The 22,859-nt window shown below is 44.0% G+C and overlaps 1 protein-coding gene and 2 long non-coding RNA genes across 3 annotated transcripts in view; 1 reads left to right on the forward strand and 2 right to left on the reverse strand.

Moving 5' to 3' along the window:
- Positions 1 to 22,859, reverse strand: part of LOC116551815 — an 88,904-nt gene that overhangs the window by 33,591 nt on the left and 32,454 nt on the right. The gene's annotated exons all lie outside the window — the stretch shown is intronic.
- Positions 6,436 to 7,860, reverse strand: LOC116551816. The gene is made up of 2 exons (XR_004269078.1): positions 7,094 to 7,860; positions 6,436 to 6,619 (listed from the first exon to the last, which is right to left on the reverse strand). It is a non-coding gene; the product is annotated as an uncharacterized LOC116551816 (long non-coding RNA).
- Positions 19,280 to 20,526, forward strand: TNP1 (transition protein 1). The gene is made up of 2 exons (XM_032278285.1): positions 19,280 to 20,088; positions 20,290 to 20,526. The coding sequence occupies exons 1-2, from the start codon at positions 19,950 to 19,952 to the stop codon at positions 20,316 to 20,318; spliced, it is 168 nt and encodes a 55-aa protein (XP_032134176.1). The 5' UTR covers positions 19,280 to 19,949; the 3' UTR covers positions 20,319 to 20,526.

Raw genomic sequence — 22,859 nt, forward strand, 5'->3', positions numbered from 1 at the left:
CTGGGAAACCTGAAATGTAAGCTATACTGTGGCAAACAGGTTTTTTCTGTATCTCTTCTTACTAAGGTGCTCTCTCTTTATTACTTTAGGAGGCCTTGATTTTTCACTTATATTATCTGCAGACCTCATCACAAAACAAAATATTTCCAGCGAGTCGTCGTGCTTAAAAGGGGAAGTTTGGGGAGGCAATAGAACACAGTGCAATAGAAACTGCATTTTTCCCCATGCTCCACTGGCCCCCATAGTTCTGGAAACTCTAGGACCATGCCAATTTCAAACATCCTGCTCTTGTGACTAGTACAAACTAAGAACCTTGTTTCTGGATTGTTGAGCATGTATGTCCATATTCATATTTCCCTTGGAAAGAGACTGGTGCCAGGCCTGACTGGCACAACAGCTCCCCCTGGTGCACTGGAGGAACAGCCTGTCTTAGACACTGGCAGGGGATCAACTGGCTTGGAAATGAATTCACTTAACTCTACCATGAAAACAACAAACTTCTTTTTTTCCTTTTTTTCTTTAATTTCTGGGATACATGTGCAGAATGTGCAAGATTGTTACATAAATATTTACACGTGCCATGGTGGTTTGCTGCACCCATCAACCTGTCGTCTAGGTTTTAGGCACCACATGCCTTGGGTATTTGTGCTAATGCTCTCCCTCCCCTTGCCCCCTACCCCCAACAGGCCCCGGTATGTGATGTTCCCCTCCCTGTGCCCATGCATTCTCATTGGAAAACGACAAATTTTTAAGAGACCTTATGGGAAACCTCAGAGATAATGGAGGAGCCAGGGTTTATTTGGGGACTTGGAAGTTTTTATGTCTATTTTTCACATTTCCAATGATACCAGGCCCATTGATTGTTGGTGACAGACATAAAGGGGATTTGAGCAAATAAAATAAGAGAAGCAAAGAGATAAAAAGGAAGGCAGAAGAGGCATTCGAAAATATACATGTGGCTGCATTTCACCCTTCACCTGAGTTCAAATCAAGAAGCATGGCTTGTGCTCACTAATCCAGGGGATGAACCAAAATTTAGGCTATTCTGGTCTTTGTTTTTCCCTCTTTCTCTTGATCTCCACTTTTATACTTTTTCCTCTGATTTTCCTGTTTAACTCCCGGGACACAAGAGGGACAAAAAGAAACTGGGTCTCTTCCAATTCTAACAGTCAGCTGTTTAAACCTTATCTTTGTCAGAACTTCTACAAGGCACTTGGTCACGTAAATTAAAATTCCAAGAGTTCTAATATGTACCGGGGTTATTATTTCCCACATAATCATGGAAATTTGAACATGGGACACCTGGTAACCCATTTATTACATTGACACATGGAAAATAAGGGTGTAATGATGGGATGGCAAATTTAGAACCTTTGAAAACTCAAACATCTCAAATTGGAAATCTCTTGGAAGAATCTATTGTATGTGTTTTGTGTATGCTCATTTCAGCTGATAGTAGAAAGAAGCACTTTTAGAATTCAGAAAAGACAAGGAATCCAGAATGAATGTCCTTCATACATTTTCTATTCACATAGAATAGTGCCTTAACCTATCCTAAATAAATAGAGGCCTCCACTGTGCTAAAAGTGCTCTAAGCAATCAGAGTTTACAACCTCTCTCAGTCACCCATGCCAGGACATTGCCAAAGTTCACCTTTAATGCTCTCTCACACTGCTGATGGGACTATAGGTCAGTGAAACCTCTCTGAAAAGCAATTTCGAAAAAACATTACCCGTTTGACCCTATAATTCCACTTTTATAAGCTGTATCCTAAGAAAATATAAAAAAATACAAACAATACTGAATAAAAATGTAACTTTTTGTATGTATTTTAATAAAAATAATTAGAACTGCACTGAATATAAGCTGTTGGTTCATAGATTATATAAATCAAAAAAATAAAATATTATGTAGTCATACACACACAGACAACAATGTTAGCATGATGCATTTTCTGTCTCCGTTTTGGTTGAGGCCCTAAAAAAGCAGAGAATAATACATCAGGGAGCAAGTATTCCTACCTATCAAAGTCTGCCTTCTAGGCAGCCCAAGAAGGGGGCAATCTTCACCCCTTAGTGTAGAGGAAAGAAATCCATTACATGCCCCAGCATCCCAGCATCTGGAGAGAGGTGCATTCTGCAGAGTTACTCAAAAGGTCTCCAGTGGGATTGAACCCCAGTTGCTGATGACAACACTTAGCTCAGTAACATACTCTTTATTTTCTTCCTTCCCTGTCCCATGTGGCTGGTCCCCTCCCTTTTGCTTCCTTCAATCTACCTCCCAGTACAAAGCCTGGACTCAAGTTTTTATCTCAAGCTCTACTGGAAGGTAAGATAAAATTAAGTTACCCCCAAAACATAATGCCAATGATATCTAAAACACAGAAAGGGAATTATGGATTTGGGATACCAAAAACTCAGGAAGGGAATTATGTACCACCCAAAGCAAGAAAACACACCTGAAAATGTGGCTCTCTGCTTCAAAGAAGAGAGGGGAAATACACTGAGAATATACGCTGGATTATTAGTGAGTTATCCTATGCCAGCATTATCATCTCATCACTGCCATTGTTACAGTCATACACCACCAGTGCAGATAGGGGTCAGTCAAGGTCCCCGCCCTTCAGGGAATCACAAAGCTGGAAAAAGACTCACAGGCCTGGGAACTGTTCAAGGCAATTCCTCTCCCTAACACCATGTTCTTGCTGTTCTTGCTAACAAGAAAGCCTTAAGAGAACACAGCGTTATTCAAAAACTAATGATGAGTGTCAGGGGCAGGAGGACTATAATGTGTTTATGAGTTTTCTGTCCCAATTTGGAGCCCAAGTCACATCCAGACAGACAACTGATTCTCTTCTCTGTGGTTATAATTCCTTTAATTTCCTCATGTATTTCAAACTACTCTTCAGGAAAAAGAAGGGATTCAGAGGCTAGCAATGAGGTAGACTTGATAATATGTGATCCCAACGAACTAAATAAAGATCCAAAAAGAAGGCTGCCCTGTGTACAATTCCACATGCTTGTCCTTGGCTCCCCTGCCTAGAATATCAAACTGTCCTCTTTACTGCTTGATAAATGTGAGCAAAAGAGCAACAGAACCAACAGAGTTGGTAGTGCTAGCTACCAAAAGTTTAGGACAGAGGTTACAAAATCAAATGTCTCCAGAGCTCAGGCAGGTTAGTATAAAGTAATGCAAGCAGGAATTTGTGGAGACAAAGGCAAATTGATGAGTATGTGCCTCTTTTGAAAGATGATTCTGAGCTCAAGGCAGTTAAAATCCAGTGTTGAGAGACATTGCACTTTTTTTTGAGCCTCAAAAAAAGTTGGTTTTTATTTGTTGTTGATAGACATTGCACAGTTTTTGTTTGTTTTGTTTGTTTTTCGTTTTGTGTGTGTGTGTGTCTGTGTGTGTTTGTGTGTGTGTGTGTGTGTGTGTCAGTGTGAGACTCTGCAGTGTCACCTGGGCTGGAGTGTAATGGCGCGATCTCCACTCACTGCAACCTCTGCCTCCCAGGTTCAAGCAATTCTTCTGCCTCAGCCTCCCGAGTAACTGGGATTACAGGTGCCTGCCACCACACCCGGCTAATTTTTTGTGCTTTTAATAGAGATGGTGTTTCACTATGTTGGCCATAATCACAAACTCCTGACCTTGTGATCCACCCACCTTGGCCTCCCAAAGTGCTGGGATTACAGACGTGAGACACCACTTCTGGCCAACATTGCACATTTTTAAGAGCAACCAATAAGTAAGATATCTAGTTTTTACATGAAAGCTCCTGAGTTTTCCGTGGTGGCAACTAATCCAAATGTTTTCTGCTCAGTCCATATTGGCCTGCATAGGATGTCAAAGAAAACATATTTGTGGGCTGTGTTTGGACATAAGTTATGAGAGCTATCTACCATAATTGGAGAATACATTGAAAGTGCACCATAATGGACAACTATAAAATTTTGAAAAGCAGAAAGACTAGAGAAAAGTGTTAGTTCATGAGTTGCAAATAAGCAAGAGAGACTCAAATTTGCAAGCTTATGCTTAGCAGGGCTGGTAATTTTAGATTTCTGGTCTTTTGGGGGCATGGTCTTTTGGGGGCATCTTTCTACTTGTCCCATCAAGACAAGTAGGAAGATAGCCTACTGCAGAAAGGCACCTAGAAAGAGGAAGAAGCCTCTGAGTAAAAGAAACAAGCTACCACAAAGAGTTAATGAACGTCTTAAGAAAAGGAAGCATATTGTTGACACTTAGATGAGACTCACAGAAGAAGGATCCAACCTCCCAGGGGCTGGAGGAATATGAGGGTAGATAGAACCCTGCCAGCCAGCTCTACCTACCTCGTCCTTTGTGTGACTTTTCTGAAGGTATGATATGCTCTTCCTTTGTGTGACTTTTTGAAGTTATGACTTTTTTTGAAAGTATTCTGGTAAAAGGGTCTTTGGGGGGCATGGGGAAGTAGGGTTAGGGCATAGAACCTACTAGTCCTATCATTTGAAGGTAGGATAGCTTGAGTCTTAACTCAAGCACATCCTAAGCTGTGTGATCATAAGCAAGTTAATCATTCTGCCTGTTTCAGTTATGAAATTCAGACCCAGATTACCTTGATGCTACAACTGAGATAAATGAAATAACCATTCCACAATCTCTAGTGCAGAGCCTGACAAGCTGCAGCCTGCAGGCCAAATCCAGCAAGGTTTTACTAAAACACAGGCAGAGCCATTCACTTACTATGCCTGCTTCCACCTGCAAAGAATAAAACATGTGCTCTCTGGCCCTTTAACTCTGTAGGGGTTCTCTCAAGTGGCCCTACCACCTCGCATAACTCACAAAAGCTGCTGGAAGGTATAACTTGGGTCATGGTTGCTTACCTCATACAAGACTTTCATCAGTAACTATTAAATGTCCTAGACAGGAGATTCAAATGCTTCACATCCTGAAGTTCTCCACAATTATCCATTTCAAAATTTTCTTCTAAGTTTCAGGTTTGAACATGTGACAGACAGATCTCCTGGCACTGTTAGATTTATTCTGGTTTTCTCCTGGACTACGTCTTAGACTATATATAAATGCTGCGTGTACATTTCTTAGAGTACATGGACATGTAAACAGGACCTGGCACACGGGTATTATTCAATAGTAAAACATGTCCTATGTCAAGGTAGTGAAAATAGTGAGGGTGGTGTAGAGGACTGCACCAGAATGAAGCAGAGAAGGCTACGACCTCTTCATCTTTGCCTTCTCCCTGAGGCTACGCCAGTGTATGCACAACATTGCTATAGCCTACTACTGCCAAACATACTTATAACCTGTTACTGCAGCCTATTAATTGCCAGAGGTATCTGTAACCCATCACCATGGCCTACTACCATGAGACGTGCTTATATCCAATGATATAGCTATATTACCACAGCCTGCTACCACAAGATCGACTTGTATTACTACTACATACGCTACCTCAGGACACTGCTTTTGCGCCCAGGAACACCTGCTATAACATTTTTAAGCCATAGATTGCCACCTCTCCAGACCCCCACACTGAGTTTGACCAAATGTGACGATGGAAGAGCAAAAGCAATCATCAAAGAAACCCAAGAAGCTCGTCAACATCTAGGAAATAGGACAAAACCCTGGAGCCCATCTAAGTCAGCTGAACAATAAAAAGGCAGTTTCTGCATCTTTCATGTTCCAAAGGAGATAGAGAATTGAGTTTTGAGGCCCCAACCTTACAGATTAGCTTTGGTCTTGCTGGTAAATTGTTTTTAAAGATTCTGGAGGCAAGTTGTGCTTAGCAGAACTTCTGCAGTTTAATGGTAATGAATTAGGGGTGAGGGATTATTTGGTACTTTTTGTTAAGTTATACAAGGTTCAAATTTAATTAAACAAGGGATTCTATAAAGCTACAAGAATTATTTGATCCCAGATTGTCCAAACACAACATTATATCTAGAGCATACCACCAGGAGAAGCCCGAGGATGTTGTCCTTTAAAGAATTCCAAAGGCATATATGCCATTGTAAGCGTACATCATTGTGCCTTTGCTCTTTCTCACATTTACAATTCCTGGGCTTCATGATGGATGACCTGGGCTTGTTTTAGGAAAACAATCATCTTCATTACTGCCAACAAATGAATGAGAAGCATGAGCTGATGGTGATCTGGTGGTTCACCTGGCTCAGCCTGCACTGGCCTTTAGGTGGTTTGTCAACCCAAATAAGCCCTTATTATGTGCAGAAAGCATCTCAATGTATCCAAAACCAAAGCCCAACCACAAATGTCATTAGCAAATCTTTCAAACAGGAAAAAAAGGGTAAACTACATATTTCCTCCTGACTCACATGGTAATCCCTCTACTCACCACACCCATCTGATTACATGAAGGGCTAGGGTACTAAGGTCACCCAACATCACTCTTTGGCTAAACAGTAACACTCAAAAACACCTTTGTCAGAGAAAGAAGAGACGTTTTATTTAGAGACCCTGGGGCGGAGAGGAATAATCAATGATGATTATGGTGGTCTTGGGCCTGCACCAAAAGCCCTTTTCTGTGCTGGCTGTGGGAGAGCATATGTTACAGAAAAGCACAAATTCAAGCAGCTTCTTCAACCAAAAGATTGACATATTCTGCTGACTAAAGAGACAAATAAGAAAATTAAAGATGTACAATCCAAATCCCATGTGTTTTTCACATAAGGTCCTTCCCAGCTCTGTTTCCCAGAGATTCCATCAAACACAGAGCTTCAAAGAGTTTGAGAGTCCCACCTCAAAGAGGTAGGACCAGGGTTTGTGTGATCTCTTTACTGTGTGGACAGGATGAGGAGGAGGCTCTACAGCACAGAAAAGACAAGCCATGAGCATGGAAAGCCTGGCTCTTCGAGGGACTGGGGGTGGAGGAGCAGGGAAAGCACTGGGTGTTGTTTTTTATTGGCGGGTGGGTGTCAGTGAGGGAAGGGATTGTTAGAGAAGCACTGGGGCCAGTCTTTAGAAGGTCACAGGAGATCTTCGCTTTTGACAAAGGAATGACAGTTTGGGAGCTTGGCCAAGCAGGGATGACAATTCCTCAGTTCTAAAAGTCCCCTCTGTGATCAGAAAATATCATCAATACCTTGTCTTCCCATTCCTTTTCAGAAATAATTTCCCGGCTTTTTGCCTCTGTGGGGAATATTTCAGATGGCACGCTGAACACCTACATCTGCAGGCTTTTACCATCTTCTTCCGTTCCTCAACTATGGTCAGCACAAGGTTTTGGTTGAAACAGCAAGATCTTTTTGCTCCCACTGTTGTCCCTCTCTCCTACCCCAAGTCCATTTGTCCAAAGCCGTCCACCCATCATTCCCTTTATATAGTGGCTTATGACATGGGTCCTCCTGGTAAAGGGACATGATGATTGACAGTGCCTTGTCACAATGGCTGAAAGTCAACATGAGAGCTTAGTTGGGTGGTTGGGGCAGTACTGAGGTGTTGGATAAAATCAAGAAAATGCCTACTAGGACTCCTTAAATCAGCTGGCTGCCTATCAGGATAGCCCGTAGGAACCCACACGAATTACAGAAACCAAGCAAAATTCTCTTTGCCTTTCAAACACAAGTATGGCACTTTTAAAAAAGCCTTTGTCTGCTGACACATTTAGGCATACATTCCTGGTTCCATTGCCTTACTTCTAGAAAGAGCTGTTGTGGGAGGATTTGAACAATGGACACTTTTAAAATGAATCTATTGAAGTATAACTGACCTACAATAAACTGCACATATTTTAAGTGTACAATTTGATAAGTTTCGACATAGGGATATACCCATAAACCATTACCACAAATCGAGATAATTAAGTAAGTTGTACTGTGCCCCCTTTGTAATCTTTCCCTCCTGCTCTTCCCCCAAGTTCTACTCTAAGTCCCCAAAATGTGGAACTTAAAGCTCTGGTCCAACTCATTTTTTAAATCCACTACCCCAGCCCTGTCTCCCAGAGCCCCACAGAAATATAGCTTCAACTTCAAGAAGCTTGCGATCTGGGAAGAGAGGGCATCCATGCAAATAAAAATCTCCAGGCAGAATCTGGTAGATATAAAATGCGACCAAATGAAGAAGTAACCACAGAGTATAGGGGTCTTTGTTTTGAGTCTTGAAGAACAGATGGAAATTTAATAGGTGAAGATGAAAAAAAATAGTACAAGTCACTGAATTTTCTATGTACACCTGTGCTTTTTCTACTTTTTAAATAACCCAGCTTGGTTAGAACGGAGGTTGCATGAAGAAAATAATAAAGAACACAGCTAAAAAGCCAGGTTGGGGTTGGAGACAGGGATATGAAAATTGAAACACTGTAGTCGAAATATCTACACTTGTAGACAGCGATGAGCTTCTCAGATTGAACTGAAGCGTGACATGATAAGCCTTGCTTTATGAAGTTTCACTGGGCAGCAGTTTTCATGAAAAAAGAGACTCCAGCCACCTCCACAGTGACATAGCCCAGAGGCTGATCAAGGACTGCCACCTGGCATCATAGAAATGTGGGCCTCATAAAGGGAGAGGGAAGAACCCAACACACCTGGGCTTCCAGCCTAAGTAATGTGGCTCTGGGTGGTGTGCCAACCAGAAGTGTCAAAGTGGCAGGAAGGTCCCAAGAGATGTCATCTCCTCTCTTTCTTAAAAGCCCAGTTTCAAACATACCTACTCAACAAAGGCTGTAGTGATTCACCCACTTGAAGAAGGCCAACTTCATGTTGAGGTCATGGGGGGTAGAGGTATGGAGGTGATCATCCAAGCATCCCCCACCACCCCTCTAATAGCCCACCTCTTACAGACTCCCAAGAGGCAGAGAATGCTACAGTTCTCTTGTCATTCTTTTAACATGAGACCTAAGGATTTAATCCTGGGGAGGGCAACAATGGCAGAAGAGAAAGAGAGAGAAAGAAAGAGATGGAGGTGGAGTTGCATTTAAACTGCATAGGTGATGCTGAACTTAATGTATTCTATTTCTTCCTTGTCAAAAAACAATTGAAGCAGCATCATTGTCTGGGGTCAATACCTGGGGTTCAAGAAGATCAGGAACACAGACACATGAGGAATGGATTAAGGAGCAGGAAGTTTAATAGGCAGAAGAAAGGAGAGAGGAGATCAGCTCTCTCTCTCTCTCTTGCAAGACAGAGGCATCCGAAAGGGAAAAGCTGGCCTGGGGCAGACCTCAGCAGATTTTACTGGCAGGCTTGAGGTGGCAGTGTCTGATTTACATAGGGCCCATACATTGGTTCAACCAGGTGTGACATTTACATAGTGTGGAGAAGGCTGGTTGCTCCACCCTAATCTTATTATGCAAAATGAGCATTCCACTTGGCCAGACCTGTGTTGTCTGCTCCTTACTGCACATATGTTTGGCTAAGAGAAGGGAAGATGGAGCCGACATTTTGATCATGTCTAGTTACAGGTAGCCTTTTCCTATTGGCACAACTGCCAGCGTTCACCTGTGCAAGCTTCCACCTTGCTTGTCTATGTCTGCAGCTCAATTTTACAGGCTGCTCTTTGTTAGAAAAGAAGATGTTTAGGGGACAGCTTTTCATTCAAAGGAAAACCTCCCCGAGGACTCCCATATCCTCACTATTGCCTAAGTACTTTCTTCTTAACTTCTATATCACAATCAGGTTGTCTCCACGTCAAAAGCTCTCAGACACCTAAGCTAAAAGGCTTGGAGTCTACGATCATAATTTTTTGTCTTAGAGATGGTTTCATCCAAATTTGTATAGAGGATCTCCAGCTATCTTACTAACCCCATGTCTGGCCCTTTGTGGTTTTGAGCTCTTTCCTATGCGTGCATGGGGGTATGGGCATTGTGAGGGATGGCGAAAAGGAAGCGAAGAACATGTTGTCATGGGATCCCATTGTAATTTAAAATGTCTGAGAACCCACTAGGTATATACACATCCACATGGATCCCCCACTCCCCATCACTCCCACTAAGCAGCCTGAATAAATCCTCAGTTTGTAAACACAGTTCCCTTATTGAGGACCTTTGTTTTGATAGATTATAGGGATCCACCTCTCAAGGCAAGAATGTATTGAGAATCTTCTGTGTGCCCATTTTTAAGGACCCAAGAAACATAGAATATGTAAGAAACAGTCTTAAATTTAAAAATTATTCCAGTTTCTTACACAAGACCCCGGCCTCTCTGCTTACCAGCTTGGGGACCTTGGGACAATTACTAACCACTGGGATCCTGGAACATGGCAATAACGGTATCCACCTCAGAGGGTTGATGTGAGGGTTAAATGGCTTCACATCACCAGAGTACTTACCATATTGTAGGCACGGTCTTGCAGTAGGTAACAAGCTATTTTGGCTCTGTAACCCCAGAGTGAAAGGTGACTGAGGGAAGGCCGAAAGGAAAAATAACGAGAACAAGCAAGACAGGGATGTCAGTCCAAACTGCCAACTTAGCTGCAGTGAGGAAGAAGAGTGAGGTCAGATGGGGGTGACTTCAAGGTCATGTGCATAACATAGGCCAAGGAAAGCAAGAAGTCCTGTCATTTTTTTAATGGCAGAGCAATAATGGTTAAATAAAAGCCCTTCTTTTGAGAAGCTTGGCTGAGAAGGGAAGGAGAGGATGGTGATTAGAGAGAAGCTTACCTTCTCCTGCTGAAAAACAAGTTCCACCATCTCTCCCCCACCCACACTCCTGCCCATACCCCTTACTGTGTTTCTGCAGGAATCCGATTGCCAAATGCTCTGCAGGAATCACCTAAGGTAAGGACAGAGAAATGAGATGCTCTTCCTCGAGCGCTCACGCAGTGCCTGACGCTTAATAGTTGCCCTAAAAGTGCTCTGACCACTATCACGGCTTCCAGTTTTGCATGCCTTACTTTCAATACCATTCTTTCCTGAGTTTTCTTCTGTTCTCTCGGTCTCCTTGCCCTGCTCTCTCCTCCGAAACACCCAAAGGCTGATAAGTCCCATAACTTTGTCTCTAGAGCATCTCACCTGCTCCTGGAGATTCAACCGCACAAAACTCTACCTTGCCAGTGCTCAAAACTGCATCACCAGTCTCAGTTGCTCTTCTGGGCTACAGATAGCACTATCCAATTTGTCTACAGGGCATCCTTGGGGACATTGGACCTGTCTGGTAGACATTTGACCTACGCAAAACTAAAATTAGGTTTTTCTGTCCACATATATTTCCTGCTCCTGTATCTATCTGCTCAGCAGTCATTCACTATTCACTTAGAGCAGAAGTCTAGATTAAAACTTTACACCTCCACATAAGTCATGTCAGTATTTTATAACTCACCCCTTCTTCTCCAACTCCATTGCTGACTTGGGTTAAATGGCTCAATATCACTGGAGAACTTGCCATATTGCAGGCACTGTCCTGCAATAGATAACAAGTTAGACTTCAAGTCTTTTGTTGATAGCTGTTTTTATGGTGAACATTAAGCCAAAGATATCACCCTCTGGGTAACTGACCATCTTCCTCTGCATCCCCTCTGTGGCAGCAGGTAGAGCACATCCACTAAAATTGAGTAGATGTTGATCTAAATCCCGGCCCTGCTGTTTAGTATTTGTAGACTCTTGAGCAATTTCCTGAAGCTCTGAGCCAGTAAGGAGGGGAACTCCAACTAGGTGTTTAGTCTCCTCGTTAGCAACACGATAGGATTGTCATTAAGCATGAGTCCTTCTCTCTTTAGCTTAATGAAGATTTTTAAGACTGGGAGAGATAAAATGATCTGTCCACATTTGGTAATTTGAGAAGCCTGGATCCAGAAAATCAGTCTGACTAAATATTGGAGGAAATCATCCCAGGTCCCCTGCTCAGCTCTTCACTTGTAGATTGGTTGACAGACCTCATGTGGACTTTGTGACATCCCAGAAAGGGGAAGACCAAGTCACAGTGGTCTAGCTTCTTTGCAGCTGGGCCCCTTCTGTCTCAGAGCTAGGAATACAATCTTCAGGCAAATGACTGGAAAGCCCCCTTCAGGCTCCTGACATCTCCCATCACTAAGTATGAGCACTGAATGTGTGCATTCAGCCACACTAGGATACAGCAGAAATGCATGTACCCCGAGACTCAGACAGTTTCCTACAGGAGCATAGAAGAAAGCACCACTAAAGGAGAACGAGGAGGAGGAGGAGAAAGCGGGTAGCGATTGGCAAGGCTCGCAGGTTGGAGTAGGAGGAATGAAGAGAGGAGCAGTACCAGCTGTGGATGGAGGATGTATGTGAGGATGGGAGAGGAGATGGTCATGGAGCCAGTAATGAAGAAGCTAAATTCATTCTCAGGCACATGGCACAGCCTCAGTATGAAGCAAGTCATTTGCAAGTATTCATCAGTCTCCCATTGTGAATAAGAGATTTGACCTGCTCTCCTGGTCTGTAATGGTGACTAAGATAGGGATTTTTCAATTTAGTTATCTGGCATGTGCCATCAGTAGTGCCTTAAGTGAGGCAGGAGAGACAGGATGGGGTTCACAGTCACGGGACCTGTGCATCACAAACGTCCTTGTACTCACTTACTTACCCACCCTGATCCCACACTTATGCTTATCTGTCACCACCATGAAATTTCTAATAATTTTTTAGCAAGGGGCTAGCATATACATTTTGCATTGGACTTCACAATTTATGTAGCTGGTTCTGGGGAGACATCACTTTTTTTATCTGGAGAATGTGGGGTCCTAGTAAGCAACAACAAGGAAGGGGCACAAGATGGGGAAGGGATGGCCCCAGGTTGGGGGAGAACAATGAACAACTGTTCAGAGAAATGGCTAAACACAAACAATCTGTGGGCACAATGACCTCCTTCCCCACATAGCTCCAGCAGCACAACCTCATTCTACATATAGACCCTATAAAAGTCCCCTCCAGCCTCTGCCCTTTTGCAGACAGCCCCTTCTCTGCTGTGCTGCCCATTGCTTTCTTGCAACATAGCTTCATACTTCTTCTAATAAATCTGCTTTTCTTTACCTATGACTGTCTTGGTAAATTCCTTTACTGCCCACAACAGCAGCCCCAGCTAGTCACACCCACAGGAAAGCAGATGTCACAGGAAGTAGCAAGTAAGCTAGGCCAAACCAGAGTTAAAGAGGTAACAAAATCATAAGGGAAAATTTGGGAAATGTCAAGTTAGCCTTGTGTGCCCACCTGAAGAACTTCCTGAGACTCTCCCACTCTACCTGGAGACTTTTTTAGCCTCAGTTTTTTCTTTCCTCTCCTGCAGCATGAAGAAAGTGCATTTTCATTGTCACAGTCATCTTAGAAAACAAAGATGGTGACACAGTCTCTACTAAATCCTCAGAACATCTCTATGGTATGACCTACCACATTTCCTCCTCACCAAAAGATAAATAAATAAAGCTGCATAGTATCTGGAATTTCTTGACTAATAAAATCTGATTACTGCCATATTCAAAAGCACTTGGATCTTTCTTTGGTCCTTACTAAAAACAAAGGCTTTGCTTTGAACATTTCTCCAGGCAAGTCCTGTCTGCTCCCCCAAGAACAAGAATGTAATGAAGAATGAAGTGTTACTAAACACTTTGGACCGCAGAACTTTAGGATTGCACAGAGCAGCAAAGGATCTACTTTGTTCCTCTTATTTAGTATAAATACAACTAAATCTACTTTTTGAGATCTGCAAATATGAGAATTTTGTCCCAAAGAACAATGGGGAAACCTGACAGTGACACCATCAAGCAAGCCTTCATTGCCAGCTCTGTCTCTCAAGAGTTTCACAACATGAGGTAAAATTATGCTTTCAATCTGCCTCTTCTTCTCCCTCAGTCGCCACTAAGAGCAGGAAGCAGAGGTTTGGCAACCCAAGCCAAAGAGGTAGGGCTGATTGTGATGCTCTCTCTTGACCCAGCCTTGGTCAGTGGAGTTAGTCAGATCTCCTATATCCAATGCACTCTACCAGGCTAATGGTTGCAGTGCTTTGAAATCATCAACTATGAAGCCATATGACCTTCACGTGTGGCAGCCTCAGCCTATCTCTGTGGTCCTATTCCCCCTCTTGGTGGCAACTCTTTCCCCCCTTTCAAAGGGTCAGGTGCCCTAAAACTCAATGAACTGATGACTCTTGGCAGATGGAATGATTTTAAGAGGTCAAAGTCCCCTGCACATGGCTCCTAGGGGAAAAGAAAAGCAGACCTAATGCACAGAAAATAAGAAATGAGACCAGAAAGTACGACTGCGGTCCATCATTGCACAGTGGTAAGAAGCCTGGACTGGAGATGAAGAGATCTAGGTTTGAGATCTGACTTTGCCCGTGATTTGTGACTTTGTCTAAGTTGCCCTTCATCTCAAGGCCTACTTATTATAAAATTGTTCTCTAGCAATGCTCCAACTCAAAGTTCCTTACTCCAGGCAGCAGATGGATTAAAACACTTTATTTTTGACCGCATGCGGCCAAATGATTTTAATATGTGTGATATTTTTGTACCATAACACCCTTTTCTAACACCCTAGGCTACAGCCCAGCTTTTATCTTAACAGCTAAAGGGAATTATATTTCCAGTGTATTCTGGAAAAGGACATCTTTTGCTACCGTGGGGATTAAGGTTAATAGAGGCAGGTTAGTAGCTAGTGGTCAATGTGAAAACTTTATTTAGAACTTTATTTAGAAAGCTCTGAAGCATACAATTTGGATTTTCTTTATGTACCATTATACCATGTAGCTTTTTTCTTAGTGGGACTTGGAAAGACAAAAGGAACAGAAGTCATCAATTTTCAAAAGTCCAAAAGTAACTAAAAGCAAATGAAAATTTGAATGCTCTCAAAATGAGAACTTGAAAGTTGTCCAGAGTTCCTCCAGATTCATGCCCTGCTCTAAGAAGAACTACTTTTTTCCAAACTACTTTTTTCTAAAATTAGGTTCCTTCACTGTGATCACAGCAGGGCATACATGAGAGAAAAGGCAAATAGAGTGGACACTGAAGGACAGGTTCGTTTCTGGGGAGTTTTTTTCTGAGGTGGAGTCTCACTCTGTAGCACAGGCTGGAGTGCACTGGCACGATCTCAGCTCACTGCAACCTCCACCTCCAGGATTCAAGGGATTCTCCTGTGTCAGCCTCCCGAGTAGCTGGGATTCCAGGTGCCTACCACCACGCCCAGCTAATATTTTCTATTTTTAGTAGAGACCGGGTTTCACTGTGTTGGCCAGGCTAGTCTCAAACTCCTGGCCTCAGTTGATCCACCCGCCTCGGCCTCCCAATATGCTGGGATTACAGGCGTGAGCCACCACGCCAGGCTGACAGGTTTGTTTTTAAGTCAAGTAGGGAAGGCACCAAGGTGCGGCGGGCAGTCCTTGACCTGGGTTCAGCAATCTTGTCTCTGTCCTGGCTCTTCCACTGCCCAGGTGCAGCCCCTGAGATAAGCCTCTTGGCTCCAAAGGAGCAGGACAAGGTGGCCCCTAAGAGCCTCCTGTGACCCCTGCTCTTGTGATAAATCTCCCACTTTCAGCACCCAATCTCTCTCCTCCTGAAAAAACAGAAATTGTTATGAGAATGCAGCAGAAAGAATAGGAGAGAAGCCTGATGGAAAAATGGAAAACAACGCCACCACATCTCTAGGCAGACTCCAGACCATCCTCAGAACCAAGATGCCCCCTGTACCTCCACAACTGGATGAAAAAAGGTGAATGGACTTAAGATCCTTCCTCCCTTTCGCTCTGCAAACTACCCCTTGGCCTTGATCTCTGGCCTCTTTTTAATTCCCTGCTAAAGACAGTGAATGTGTTCTGAGTTCAGAGAGCTCTGCCCCTTGGTGAGGTACGTCGGCAAGTCTCTCAGCCACTTTCCCCTCCTCCAGCCTGTCCCCAAGCCCTTTGGCCTATTTGAAGAGCAACAGCAGCAACAGTAGAGATGACAGGGTGTGCATGTGAACAGGGTAAAAGGTCCCCACCTCCCAGCCGAGGTCAACATCTGGAGAGACTTAGATTTCAGAGGATTCAGACTGAGTCATCGGCATGTGTAAGGACCATCAGAAACTTTTCCATATTCCCTCTTAATAGGCCCCAAGTTTCAGGCTGCTGGGAAAATCCAGCCCTATGATGGCATCCACTGGACTCCCAGGAAAAATTAATGGAGTGAGCTTGAATTGGAGAGGTGAGATGGACTCTAACTAGAGATCTGACTTCCAAAGCAGTGACACCCTAAGCCTACACTTCCTAGCCTAGGAAAGGACCAGGAGAGAGACCACTGGCCTCCAAGCCCTTTCCTGCACTGCAATCCTGGCTACTCTTCTAGGAAATACAGACACCATCCTTTCCATCCACCTGTCTCCAGGCAAGATCTCACTCAGCCCCAAGGAAGAAGAGGCTGGTAGCATCTCTTCTCAAAAGGCCAGGAATTTAGTTCTCTCTCTTTCTGTGCCAACAATGATCAACATATTCATTTCCTTTCTTCAAGGGAGAAAAAGTTGAGTCCCACCAGCAAAGCTAAGGTATAAAGGAAACAGGTTTATGGGGCTGTCCCTGTTAGTCCTATGCTAGGTTATTTGAAGTCACTCATATGTCCTCTCTATGCAAAGATAGCAGAAAAAAACAATGGTGAGACAGTCAGCAGACTGAATTAACAGGTGGTTCTCAAGGAAGGACCTCATTCTGGGCCTGCTAAGGGTTAGAAGTAGCTCACTGGGCTCTATCTAAATTGCTGCTGGCTTAAGCAACACTGGGGCAGAAATGGAAAGAGAAACAGAGACAGGCAGTGCTCAGCCCTGCTCCGTCCTCACTCCAGGAGGTCTGACACAGGAGCCAACCCAAACACCCCCCACACCCCAGCCTTGAGTGGCCTGTGAGTCGCCTTCCCTGTCCCCCATGGGGTTTTCTACTGCTCAAGTTTCTCAACATGGGTGTCTGGAACCAGAACTGCTCCTCAACTCCAGGCAAAGGGGATTTTTTGTTTGTTTCTTCATCAATCCCCAAGTCTGGCTGCCTTCTTCCCTGTGATCTCAGCTTCTCCTTGGCAGAGCAGGTCTTTTGGGGGTAGGAAGGATTGGGGAGAGAAATAGTATCCAGCCTTCAGGACCATCCAGAAAAAATGCCTTTCAAACCAAAGAGGCTGGTTCCTCTGTAAACATGTTAGCCAATGGTGTAAGGCATGAGAGGTCAGCACAGAGCACCAGAGGACCTGTTGTGAGGACAATGTTTTCTCTCTTACCTGCCTAGAAATGCCCCTGCTTGTGCAAAGTCACCATGATTGTGTTGAACTGTCAGTCCTCATAATATACCAAAGCAGCTAGACTGAATATTTACTGACCACTAGTGTGGGCCATGCTAGTACTTGTGGAAAAACGCAGTAAAAAGAAAAGATACAGTCCCTAATGACAAGGAGGCTACCACCAAAGCCAGGTCATCTCAGAGATCACCTAGCCCAACCTGCTTATTTATAGAATAAGGGAGCTAACGTCCGGAGAAGTCCAATCAGGACCAGAACCAAGACATACCACCTCCTGCTGAGCCCAGTCTCACACACGTGGCATGGCAATGTAGGCAAAAAACAGGATTTTGCACAATTAGGGTTGGTTGTCTAGACTGTAAAGTCAATGTTATATGAAGAGTAAACTTTGAAGAAGTTTCAAAGGACAGTGAAACTTTGATAAGTTGGAAAATCTCCCTTCGTGATGGAGGGCAAAATGGGAAGGAACAGGATAGTTAGAAAAATAAAAGAAGGGCTTCTTATTCATTGACCGAATGTATTTCACAAACACTTACTGAGCTTCTATTCTGTGGCAGGACTGTTTAACTCCCAGGGAATAGTCAGTGGTAAGCCCCGTTTCTCAATTCCTGCCTTCACAGGGGTCCCTGCTTTCATGGGGTGTGTTTCTAGGAGGAACAACTGGCCTAGAGTGGACAGAGAAGGTCTGGAGTGCCAACAAGCAAGCCAGCAGTCTGTTCTGTAGAACTGCTTCGTCGTGTGAATAAAAGTGGCCAAAGTCACCAACAGAAAGTCTCCAGAGAGACCTTCCTGGAAGCAGGAAAATGGAAAGTGTCACATATGGTGACTATTCAAAGAATCTGGGTTTCAAAATACAATTTGCCATCTATAGATATCAGAGAAACAGGGAGTGGGGCTTGAACTACATCCTCTCTTCTATTCAAACAACTTTTGCTGAGGACCTCCTGCACGCAAGATGCTCAGTTCTTGAAGGAGAATGATGGCAGTGGAGAGGGAAGGAGGGACAAATGGAAGAAATAGCAAACGTTCCATAGAAATCCATTTGGGACTGGGCACGGTGGCTCACACCTGTAATCCCAACACTTTGGGAGGCCAAGGTGGGCAGATCACCTGAGGTCAGGAGTTCAAGACCAGCCTGGCCAACATGGTGAAACTCTCTCTCTACTAAAAATACAAAAATTAGCCGGGCGTGGTGTCACACACCTGTAATTCCAGCTACTCGGGAGGCTGAGGCAAGAGAATTGCTGGAACCCAGGAGGCGGATATTGCAGTGAGCCGAGATTGAGCCACTACACTCCAGCCTGGGCAATTCGGTCTCAAAAACAAAAAACAAAAAAAAAAAAAAAAAAAGAAAGAAATCTGTTCAAAACCATTTACTACAAGGTATAATGAGGTATAATGGAGAATAAATAAAAGGCTGGATGACTTATACACCCAATAACCATTCAATATATCTATTTGTAAGTGTCAAAGGCACTTTGAGCCCAGTATGTCTTATACCAAGTGCATCATCATCACCCTCCCCAAGCCTGACCTTTATCCCTGTGAATGGACCAGCATCCAGGTAACTGCATTATACAGAAACAAAAGCCACACCCTTGACAACACCTGCTTTCACCTCCCAAATCCAATCCAACACCAAGCCTCCGTCTCTTGTCCACTTAATAGCTTAATCAACACCCTTCTTGGACAGGTCTGAGCCATCATCAAATCTTTCTCTCTACTGAACCCTCAATGTTGACAGGGGCATCTCCCTTTACACTGCTCTTCCAGTCAATACATCACCCACTTGGCACCATCTAATCTCACATGCCATCCTCTTAACATTTTTAAAGGCTTCCCAAATACTTGACCATGGTTTGATCTCTTCCTCCCTCTCCAGCCTCATCCTGTACCATGTAAGGAGTTTCTCTCTGCCCTTCTCCAGCCAAAATGACTTTCCAAGTACTTATTCACTGATTTATGTATACACCTGATGAATGGCTTTCTCCCCAGTGGGCTGGGAGTTCCATGAGCACAGCATCTACATGTTTTTATCTTCCACTAATTTTCTACCACCTAAATGTAAGGCACATGCTATGTAATCAACATCTGTGACTGAATTTTTAAAAATTAGGTTAATTGTTCTCAAGAAGAGTCATTTTGCCCCTCACTTCCCCAGCCTCCCAAAGAAACAGGTGGCAATGTTTGGAAATATTTTGAGTTGTCATAGCTGCCAGGCTTCATTGGTGTCCAGTGGGTAGAGGCCAGCGATGTTGCCAAACTTCCTAGGATGCCCAAGACAGCCCACCAAAAGTTACCCTGCCCATTGTGTCAACAGTGCCAAGACTGAGAAATCATTAGATGAGAAAGAAAGAATATTTCTATTTGATCATGTTGAACTGGGTTCTCTAGAGTCAAGTCCTTACAGAAATACATGTGTCATCTCCAGATGCTGTGAGAAACTTAAATAGTCATGCATATACACACACTCAATGACTGTTACATTTCCTAGAGCCAGGGGAAGCATATTTGAATGGTCTCTTGTATTCCTCCAATGCCTGGCATGGGGCTGGGATTCAGTTGCTCAATAACACCTCTCTGGAAAGCCTCACTTAACACATAAAGGACCTCAAAACGGAGGGCAGCTCTTGAGCTTTATTTCACATATATGACCAAAGGGCAGCAAAGGTGAGTGACAGCACAATAGAGCCCCTCCCACCTGCTGAGCCACACCCCTTCCCTGTCACAATGGCCAAGGCCTTAAATACCCAGACTTCTGGCCCACGGGCCTTGCAAAGCCCCTCATTTTGGCAGAACTTACCATGTCGACCAGCCGCAAATTAAAGAGTCATGGCATGAGGAGGAGCAAGAGCCGATCTCCTCACAAGGGAGTCAAGAGAGGTGGCAGCAAAAGAAAATACCGGAGGGGCAGCCTGAAAAGTAGGAAACGGGGCGATGATGGTGAGTGAGGGAAGGTGGGGGAGACTGTCAGACTTAGGCACACATTGCTGCCAGGCCCTCCCTCTTGGAGGCAGCCCTCACAGGACCCTGAAATATCCACCCGAGATTATTTCCAATAACTAAATGCAGATGTGGGCATTAAGAGTATTGATGGGAATGTTCTAATTTGTGTCCCTGTTGCAAACCTGTCCTTCCCCACAGCCAATCGCAATTACCGTTCCCACCTATGAGCCCCCAGCGGGCTCTGCCCTGGTGCACTTCACACAGCACCAGGCAGCAACAAGAACAGCAGAAGGGGGACTGCCAGGAGACCTGACGTTAGATCAAAGCCAGAGGGCAGCCTATGGAATGTGGATCAAATGCCAGTTGTGACAAAATGAGGAATGTATATGTTGGCTGTTTCTCCCCAACATCTTAATAAAATTTTGAAAGCAGAAATGTTTCCTTTGATCTTTTGGTTGGAAAGATTTGGGTTCCTGAGCTAGGTGGGTTTGGGGAAGAATTGGCCAGTATGAAACCATTAAATGTGACTTGGAAAAAATCAAAAGTAATTTGTCTTCCAATTCTCTCTCATGGTGGTCCTACTCTGGCCACACACCATGACCATATTTGTCTTCATCCCAATGTGCTGTCTCCCTCCCCAACATGGAAGATAAAAAGCATAAACCAAAGGATGTAAGCTGTTTTTGTCAGAGCTTATAGATTTATAGAGTTGAGCTAAAGACTTGGCCCGGAGATGGAGACTACTTGGATGATCTCTTAATTTATTGATCATATGGGCAGGATAAGGGATGGGAACACCTGGACACCAACATGGCTATTGTAAGGTGGAAGTGATGAGGGTTTGGGTTTCTTTAGGTTATTTTGTAGCTATGATGGGCTTGAGGTGGGGCTTGAGGTGGGAAAGACTGAAGACTGGGATATCAGCTGGTAGCATGACTGTCATCATATGTCATAAACCTGGAAGTAGGAATTGTCCCAACCTGAGTAAGCCTCATTGGTCATTTGACAGAGGTAAGCCCTAACTTTACCTTGTCCTTGACTTGATTTATGATGTCTCTGGTCAAGGATATGACACCACCTCTCCACATTCACCCACTCAGATTTTTCTTAAGTGTTTCCTGTTGCCTCAGAGGTAACTCCAGGGTGGAATTGAGACTCATATTTAAACTCAAGAACCAGCCACCCACATGGTTTCTGGGGAAGTAACCAGGAAAGGGTATAAGCAGGAAGGAATGAGGGGGCATGAGGTTAGACATGAAGTTTCCAGCAGTGGGGCGTGTGAGGTACAGGACCAGCAGCAGAGGAAAGAGTCTGAGCCTCATGCAAATGTGTGGGTATTGGGATGAACAGACTATTAAGGGGTGGCAAGGGGTGTTCCCAACAAGTCATTTCAACTGTTGGGGTAAAAATTTTCAAGTCCTCACTCTTCCATAACTCTAAGAATGCACAGACTGATTCAGAGCTGTTTTCAAGTTCATGTGATAAACATCTCTCCTTATCATCAGGCACACAGGTATTTCAACAAAGAGCTTGTGTTTCCCACTGTCAATTTCCCTTTTTGTCAAATAGTGATAGGGAAAATGCTTCATACCCTCATCGTCCATTTTACCTCCTAAATATGACATCTGTTTGTCTCTGCTTCTCTACCAAACTCAGATTAGTCTCAGATTAGTCCCTAACCAAACTCAAACATCTGTAGTGTCACTGAACAAAGCTCTAACTTCTTAGAAGTCTGCACACGTTTCTGATCCAGAATCCCTCCTTCAGAAGCTCTAAAAGAACTCATCAGCCATGGCTCTCACCCTGCTCTCATGCCCCCGGGAATTCCTCTGCTTCTGTATAAAATATGAATGATCCTTGCAACACAGGAAATCCATAAAATAAATCCAAAAAATAATGTTTAATAATTGTAATGTGCTTTCACGGCTCTTGCTAAACTTAGCCTCATAGATTGGGTTCTCAGGGAGCAGAGATCGAGATGGAGTTTGAATGCAAGATGTTTATTGGAGGTCAGTCCTTAAAGAGGGAGGCTGCAGGGTTGTACGGAGAAAGGAGCTGAACACACCATCAGGCAGTGTACCCGGTTAGGGTATCTAACATGGGGCCAAAATGGCCAGGCCATTATACCCCACCAAGAAATGGCATTTCTTACTGCTGAGGCAGATGCAGAAGGGAGCATCAGCTGGAGATTGCTTGGTGGACCACACACCCGCAATCTGAGCAGCTATTACAATTGCTCTCTGGATGATCTGTATCATTTCTCAGCCTCTGGTCCCAATCATTCCCTTCTGCCTCTTCCAAGCTTGCTGCCTTGCCACTTCCTGCTGTTACTGTGCATCATGAGTCTTCAAATACTCTTGTGAACAGCTCACTTCTTATGGATTGCCAATTTGCACAGATGACCTCTCCCACAGGGCAAAGTCAACAGTCAGGAACATACCAGAATACAGTGATGCTGAGTGTGCAACATTTACTTCCCTCAGGAAACTTGTTATGACTAGGGAACTACAGATGCCTGCAGATGGTCCAAATGAAGACGTTATCAAAAGGATTATTTACAGAGAAGAGACACCTAGAGCCTGGCAACGAGGTCTTCAGACCCTTAGGAATGAGAAGGCAAAGGGGCAAAATAGCACTCCAGGAGCCCATTGACAGCCAAAGCTGTGTTTGGGGAGGGATGGTTGTGAATGGACCTCCTGGTAAAATCTATACTAGGAGGATCACAGCTGTTGTCAGGCTCAGACACAGGAAAGAAACATTTAGACATT

Source organism: Sapajus apella, unplaced genomic scaffold, assembly GCF_009761245.1.
Source record: "Sapajus apella isolate SASKATOON/1434 unplaced genomic scaffold, GSC_monkey_1.0 scaffold10, whole genome shotgun sequence".
Classification (NCBI taxonomy): Eukaryota; Metazoa; Chordata; class Mammalia; order Primates; family Cebidae; genus Sapajus; species Sapajus apella.

Excerpts from the sequence above, each read along its gene's own strand:
- TNP1 (XM_032278285.1), top strand. The coding sequence starts at position 19,950 with ATGTCGACCAGCCGCAAATTAAAGAGTCATGGCATGAGGAGGAGCAAG. Across the intron at positions 20,089-20,289 it reads TAGGAAACGGGGCGATGATG|CCAATCGCAATTACCGTTCC; the intron begins GTGAGTGAGGGA and ends CCTTCCCCACAG.